The 7,951-nt window shown below is 39.9% G+C and overlaps 1 protein-coding gene across 2 annotated transcripts; it reads right to left on the minus strand.

Moving 5' to 3' along the window:
• Positions 1 to 278: 278 nt before the first annotated feature.
• On the minus strand, positions 279 to 2,102 carry LOC143416023 (phospholipase D1-like). 2 transcript variants are annotated; one of them, XR_013096447.1, is made up of 3 exons: positions 1,862 to 2,102; positions 995 to 1,571; positions 279 to 905 (listed from the first exon to the last, which is right to left on the minus strand). XR_013096447.1 is itself a non-coding variant. In XM_076881379.1 (3 exons), the coding sequence occupies exons 1-3, from the start codon at positions 2,081 to 2,083 to the stop codon at positions 852 to 854; spliced, it is 525 nt and encodes a 174-aa protein (XP_076737494.1). In that variant the 5' UTR covers positions 2,084 to 2,102; the 3' UTR covers positions 279 to 851. The 2 variants fall into 2 exon arrangements, 1 of the variants encoding a protein (XP_076737494.1); XM_076881379.1 differs by having other exon boundaries at positions 1,323 to 1,571.
• Between the last annotated feature and the right edge of the window lie 5,849 nt (positions 2,103 to 7,951).

Here is a 7,951-nt window from a genome sequence, read left to right on the forward strand (position 1 = left end):
CTACCTGAACCACTTCAATATTTTATGAAGTCACTGAGTCGACCATTTCTACAGTTTGTTTCCTTCATTGCAGTTAGAGTGCGGCTGGTAAGGATGAAAACACACACAGAGCGTAAATTGTCTTTGTTAGTAACAAACGTCAGCAAAGAAAAGACAAAACACACAAACACTCTCATGATATTCATGAATCATTAGAAAGCATCCAAACGTTCTGCTCGTGGACTTTTACAGTCTTATTTGCACTCGCTCATCTTCATAATCATCCTGATCCATACATGACAGGGGAGGCTTTGAGGTAGGCGGGGCTCTCTGCTGATGTCAGCATGAAAGGCAGGACCAGCGTCTGCCACATGTTGGTGAAACATCACAGTACACTGGCGTGGTTTCCTTTCCAGATGTTGGACGTTTGACACTTCAACGTTGAGGCCAACAAGAAGACACAGTTTTGGGTCGGGTTGCTGCAGGGTTTCTAACTGAGCAAAAGCAGAAGCACACAGACCAACAGGGATCAGATGCTGAGTGTTAGAGGAACATCTGTGCTGATCACTGAATGCTGCTGTGCTCTCTTGTTGAAGTTGGCTGGTGGGACAGTCTAATAGTGATATCCTGCCCATCGGAGGAACACTTTTAAAAACACATGCAATACTTTGTTTGTATTACAGTCACACTTTATGTTATTTTTGTCCTTTAAAAGTGTTGCTGTACTATAAAGTCCTATAATTTGAGGCTAAAATGGCTCAGAGAGTCTCTCTCTCAGAGGATCTCCTTTGAAAGTGGAGACGGCTTTATCCGCTGATCCACGTCACTTTACCTGGATCTTTTCTTTGAAGCTGGATGAAGACTCCTCTCCCTCACTCCTGCTGCAGCTGTGTGGTCCAGTTGGCCTCTGAGGTCACAGTCAACATCTGTAGCAGAAGAGGGGAAATAAAAGTCCAGGTTACCAAAACTGGGAGCTTTTCCAAAATAGAGCGTAACTGGACTTTTTCAGCCTTACAGGCAGATAGTCGTCTGAAGCTGCAGCTTTTTCTTTTTAGCTTTTTCCAATCTCTGCTCTCGGCCTTCTTTGAGAACATGTCTGCTTTCTTGGCATGGGTCTGTCTGCTGTTGGTGAAGAGACTAAATCCACATACTCGCTACTAAGATCTCCTCAAGTAGTCTCAACCAGATTACAGTTTAAGAGTCTCCTGAGAGTTTCACCTTGGGGAGATGCTGTCTTGCTAACATGCAATCATGAGCATTAATCTATGAGGTGAAAAAGTCATTTTAAAAGCTCCAGCCACAAGTTTTATTTCATCTGTGCTTTGGTCAGAGTCCCATCAGACCTCCAGAATGGTGTCAGAGTGTTTTCTATCCACGTGATGAGCACAGGCCTCAGGTCCAGACCTCCACGGGCACCATAGCCTCTTTGGAGCTAATAGGTGCAAGAAGGTTTTGTTGGGATAGGAACTGAAGAGGAAACTGACGAGGAAGGCAAGGATCTTCTTCAGCTCCTCCGAGCCGGGACCTCTTTGTGTAGGCCAGCATTGGCCAGGTAGCCCTCCAGCATCGCTGGATGGCCGACAGTGGAAAACCTAGAGGAGTAGGAGAGAAACAGCAGCTTGGAGCATGTCTTTATACTGTTTAGTTTTTAGAGCCACAGACTTTCTTTTAATGTCATTGTTCAGGATCTATGACTGATTATGTATTTATTGTATTCCTCCATGACTGTGTGACAGCAAGTGGAAAAAACCAGCTTCACCTTTGTTGATATTCTTGTAATTTTAATATCGATTAAATGGCCCATGAAATAATAGAAAGCTCATATATGAAAATGTATTTTAAGAAGTAAAATGTTAATCTGAGTACAAAGGAGTACACTCACCTTCTGGTAGATGGAGGTGTAGCGAGCGCTGGTGAACATCCAGGCCTCCTCGTAGAACTGATCACTGATTGGATCCAAAACATCGATGGAGGATCTGTGTAAGCGCTGAGGATCGTCCTGATGGACAGAACAGAAGGAGAGTGAGACAAGTGAAGATATACTAAACAACACTGTGACATGAACTGAGCCACACACAGTTTGATTCACAGGTGATTGACACATTATTTGACCACGAGCAATCTTTTCTGGTTTGACGCCGTCAGGGATTTTCTACATTATACAATATAACCAAATCTCTATATCACAATATAATCAAGTAAGCCTTATATTCTAACCAAGTATGTCTTATATTCTGTGTGTTCATATATTTTCACACGGTAAAGCTTATTGTTAAAGAGAACATAATGCATTCCTTACTTAAGTGTCTAAGATGTTTGACAAGTCATGATATACTTTGTATTCCTCACCTCTATATGTGATGTCAGATAAGCATGATATACTTCTGCATTGTTATTTTCAGAATATGTGTGCAAGGTTAGATAAGCTGAGATAATGCCTGACCCCTGCCCTGACAGTCGAAAGAGGAAGTACTATGTAACCCATTTTGCCTTATAAATAAAGCATGAAGCCTGTGCTCGGGGTGTCTGTCTTCTCAGAGGCATTCACCCGTGTGCACGTTCATTTGAAACTCTGAGTCGGTCTGCCAGTGTCTCATTTTCTCTCCTACTTGTGTTTGAACAAATGTCAACCCCTGACAGACGCCGTCTTTGTAGCCAGAAACCAGCTCTCTCCTCGGCTTCCTCCACTACACGCTTCCCCCACGCCAGTCTCCTCCGTCACTATAAAGGGGAGAGTCATGAGCTCCATCACCCTCACCTGTGCCGTCCAACGTCCCGCCACCAGCCTCCACTGCAGCAGGCCAGAGACCACACCCCTGCCACAATAAGTAAAAGTATATCCTTGCTGTAGCCTTAATGCTAAATGTGCTATTTATTAAGAATATTAATCATCCCTCCTTTTGACACATGAGTTTTGGAATGTGTCACTAATGCAGCAGTTTTATGCAAAGATTTTGGAAGCACTGGTTTGCCATTACACATCATGAGGTTGTCTTTTAATTCAGCTCCATCTTTCAACCAAGATTTTTGTTCACTTAGTGATGCTGTTTTCTGTGCATCTGCTAGTATCTCTAGTGGTATTAAATCTATGGTTTCTGTTGTTAAAACATCAATTTGTTTTTCTGCAGCTGCTTTTGCTGCTTTGTCAGCAAAGTTATTTCCTCTCGTAATTTCTGTGTCATCCTTTTGATGAGCTGCACATTTGCATAGTGCTAATTCTTTTGGCAACGTTATTACTTCTAATAGCTCTTTTAGAAGGCTTGCATGTTGAACTGGGTTGCCTGAGGAAGTTGTCATTCCTCTGTTATGCCATATTTTCGTGAAATGATGAACTGCTGAATAGACATATTGGCTGTCTGTGTAAACATTAACACTTTGACCTTCGTACAGTGTACATGCTCTAATGACTGCGGTCAATTCTGCGCTTTGAGCAGAGTTTGACGAACTGAGAGCTTTTGCTTCTACCACTGTATCAACAGTTGTGACCGCATAACCCACACAATTTCTACCGTAAATGTCTTTTGACGCTGAGCCGTCCACAAAAACATTACTGAAACTGCTCTGGGGGGAACTGTGTATATCAGCGCGAGGCTTTGTGTCTTCCTCTAATTTTTGAAAACAACAATGTTGTTCTCCATCCAGAGGGGTCGGCAAAAGTGTTCCTGGGTTCAGCTGACCACATTTCTCTATTTTTATGTGTGATTGCGAAAGTAAAATCCCCACATAAGAAAGTTGTCTGGCATGTGTGAGGAAAGAGAGGTTTGCTTGGAGCAAAATAGAGGTCACTGCATGTGGGACTTTAATGATCAATTTATGTCCTAGAACAATGTCTGCACATTTTTTAACTGCCTCTGCTGCTGCTGCGCATGCCTGAACACAGGTAGGTAATCCAGCAGCTACAGAGTCAAGTTTGCATGAGTAGAAAGCTAATGGACGTTGTTTTTCTCCAAAAGCTTGAGTTAAGACTGCTTTCATGTACCCTCCTGCACCATCAACATGGAGAACGAAAGGTTTTTCATAGTCTGGTAATGCTAAGACGGTACATGTCTGCAATGCTATTTTTAACTCAATGAAAGCTTTTTCTGCTTCTGGAGTCCATTGTACTTTGTCTTTTAATGCTAGGTCTTTACCATAGATGAGGTTCTGTAGTGGTTGAGCTAGCAGTGCGTACTCTGGAATCCAGCATCTACAGAAATTGCACAGACCTAAAAAACTCATCATTTGTTGTTTAGTAATTGGCTTTGGAGCATTTTGTACAGCTACTTTTCTGCTGTCTAATAGCTGTCTGCCTTGTCCTGTTAGTTTGTGGCCAAGGTATGTTACTTCCTGGCTCCACAACTGTAGTTTATGCTGTGATACTTTGTGGCCTTGCTCTGCTAGATGTTGCAAAACTGTTAGTGTGTTTTCTTTGCATTCATCCTGTGTATGGCCTGTGATCAATATGTCATCTACATACAGCAAGAACTGCCCTGGAGCAGGGAGAGAACAAGATGACATTGATTTTCTCAAAGCCTCTGCATAAAGAGTTGGGCTATTCTGGAATCCCTGAGGCAACCTTGTATAGGTATACTTTTGATTGTCAAAGGTGAATCCGAATAGCTTCTGTGAGTCAGGGTGCAGAGGTACGGAAAAGAAGGCATTGGACAAGTCTATCACAGAGAACCACTGTTCTTTTGGTGTTACTTGATTTAGAATTGTGTGTGGATTTGCAACCACTGGAGGTATTAGCTCTGTTACCTCGTTTATTGCTCTTAGATCATGAACTAAACGATATTTTCCTGTATTAGCCTTTTTTACTGGAAAAATTGGTGTATTACACGTGGCTTCATTAGTTTTCACGAGAATACCTGCTTTTTGCATATCTGTTATGACTGGTCCAATTCCTTCCTTCTGCACTCAAAGGATATTGTGGTTTCACAGGCCTTCTGGCCCTTATGCTGACCTAACTATCAGAGTGTCATTAGAGAATTTCATTTTCACTTGAGGCAATTTTAGATACCTTCTAGTTTTTTAAAGAATTCACACATCTTACATATTTCAAACTTTGAAGTTTTTTGTTTTGTACACATATATATATATATATACACACACACACACATATATATATATATACACACACACACACACACACATATATATATATATATACACACACACACACACATATATATATATACACACACACACACACATATATATATACACACACACATATATATACACACACACACACACACACACACACATATATATATATATATATATATATATATATATATATATATGTATATATATATATATATATATATATTAATTATTTCCTAAACTTTGCATTGTTCACAGCTCACAGTTCTAAAACTGGGCATTTGTAAATCATATGTATTTGTAAATCATATGTCTAATCACTATGTGTCACCATAATCCACCAGTATTGGCACAAATTTGTTTCCAAACTAACAAAATAATTAAACAAAACAAAAACGTACATGAGTCAGGATACAAAAAGACAAAGAAAAATGCTGCCAGAAACAAAGCAGAAGTGTGAGGGGAAACTGAGCTCACAGACAGCTGCATGTGTTCGCTTTTAACAGCATGCAGCCTCTGCTCTAAAAAAAAACCAAAAAAACAATAAAAATAAAAGAAAATGTGTAACATGCTTATCAACTTAGCGGTGTCCACACATTTAATTCAGCTTCATAATCCTGTAGGTTTAGTTATTATCTACAGGGTTTGGCTTGTTAGTTGTTATTATAGATGTGCTCTGTATCTCAGTAATATTTATCTAGGATAAATGACAGGTTTTCAAGCAGGTTAAGTGCCTCTATGCACCTAATTGGTTTAGATATTGCTTTTATTTTCTTCATCTCATATGTCATTATACTGAGTTTGAGCAAACCTTTAAGCTTGATGCAGACTTCTTCATAACAATTGTCCATCTCACATCATACTGGCTAAGATACTTCTTGTCAATATTAATATTATATTTTTATTAATTATTATCATCTTTTTCTCTCTATATAATAACAATAGTGTATTACAATATTTTATTAGTGTATATCATTATATTATTACTGAGCCAATTTAATAGTTAGGATCATCTTACTCGGCAAACAGATAATTTATAGTTCATCCAATCTGTACAAAATTTGCTTTTATTTTCTTAACAGGTTTGTGCCTACTTTTAGACTGGTCTTCTGTTTGCCTCATCTCAGATCCAACCTTCAGATTATTATATTTTATTTTGTATCCATCAGGGACCGTGAGTGAGCTGCAGTCTCACTCACCCTCCAGGATGGAAACATTTATCTTTTCACACACTTTCCTTGGCTGAACAATGACACAGCCTTAATCTACCTTATGCATCTCTCTTTTTTATAGAAAAGGTCTTCATATGAATGATTTCCTTTTATTTATTTCATACAATCTGGGCATGATGGGTCATAAATGCACTGATTTTTGCAGCCACGGCCACTATCTCTATGTGACATAAAAAGGGGATCGGTTAGATGCTGTTTTGTCACATGTCCTGAGGCTGATTTCACAATTATAGTGTTTTTTGAGAATGTTACATTTGGGACTTCTACAGTTAAGACAGTTCTACAAGCTCCTGTGTCTCAAAACATTTTTAACGGCACACCTTTCACATATATTACAACTGCTGGTTTGGCTTTTGACTTTTTTCCACATATAACTCTTTTTGCAAAGCGGTTTTTAAAGCATTTATTGAATCAAGGGTGCATTTGCCTTGCCAAGCTGGACAATATATTTTATGTGGATTTCTCCACCTATTTGCACTGACTTTTCCTGCATTTGGACAGTTTTTCTCAAGTTTTTCTTCATCTACTGTTAATTTTACTTTAGTTTTAGAGTTACCCATTTTAAACTAATTACGTCAGAACTGTGACACCTTCTTTGGCATGAAAAAGTGAGAATGGGTTTTCGATAACAGCCTTCTACTCTCTCACTAATTGAGAGAGCGGTTATCGATTTTACGTGATGAAGCACAACCCTTTTTTCCACCTTTACCAATACGTGAGTGTTCACAGGAAAACAGTTTGAGAAGTGGTTCGACCGCGTATTGGGTCGTAAAAACAACTCACTCCTCTATTTCAACACAAACAAAGCGCGTTTCTATGATTTTTATTGAGATTTTCCGTAATTTTTTATGTAACACCTTCAACCTGTTCCGTTGCAGCCGCTCCCAGAGCAACCGGAACTTTTAATAGCGATTTCTAGAATCTCGCTCTTGCCTGTCGTCTCCTAAGAGTCCCTCTTGGACACTGAGATCTGTCGGCGCACACCAGGTTTACACACTATTTTAGAGGAAAATCTCAATATCAACGTATTTTAGCGCTTGATGGAATGCAGTGTTTCATATTCACCTCTACTGTGGCGCTGCGTTTTTGGATCCGGTGCTCATCGGGTCCTGGAGCCGTGAAGGCCGAACGCTGACCGGAGATCGAATTCACGTGTCCGGGTTTTTCGTTTTACTGATCAGATTTCTTCCAGCGCAGGCGTCACGACGTCAGGATCCGATGGAGACCGTCTGTGGGAAAACTGGACGTTAAAAATAACAGTCAGTTCTCCGGCTACGAAGGACCAATTAAATGTCAGGGGTTGACATTTGTTCAAACACAAGTAGGAGAGAAAATGAGACACTGGCAGACCGACTCAGAGTTTCAAATGAACGTGCACACGGGTGAATGCCTCTGAGAAGACAGAACACACCGAGTACAGGCTTCTTGCTTTATTTATAAGGCAAAAATGGGTTACATAGTACTTCCTTTTTCAACTGTCAGAGCAGGGGTCAGGCATTATCTCAGCTTATCTAACCTTGCACACATATTCTCAAAATAACAATGTAGGAGTATATCATGCTTATCTGACATCACATATAGAGGTGAGGAATACAAAGTATATCATGACTTGTCAAACATCTTAAACACTTAAGTAAGGAATGCATTATGTTCTC

This window comes from Maylandia zebra, unplaced genomic scaffold (assembly GCF_041146795.1).
Source record: "Maylandia zebra isolate NMK-2024a unplaced genomic scaffold, Mzebra_GT3a scaffold11, whole genome shotgun sequence".
Classification (NCBI taxonomy): domain Eukaryota; kingdom Metazoa; phylum Chordata; class Actinopteri; order Cichliformes; family Cichlidae; genus Maylandia; species Maylandia zebra.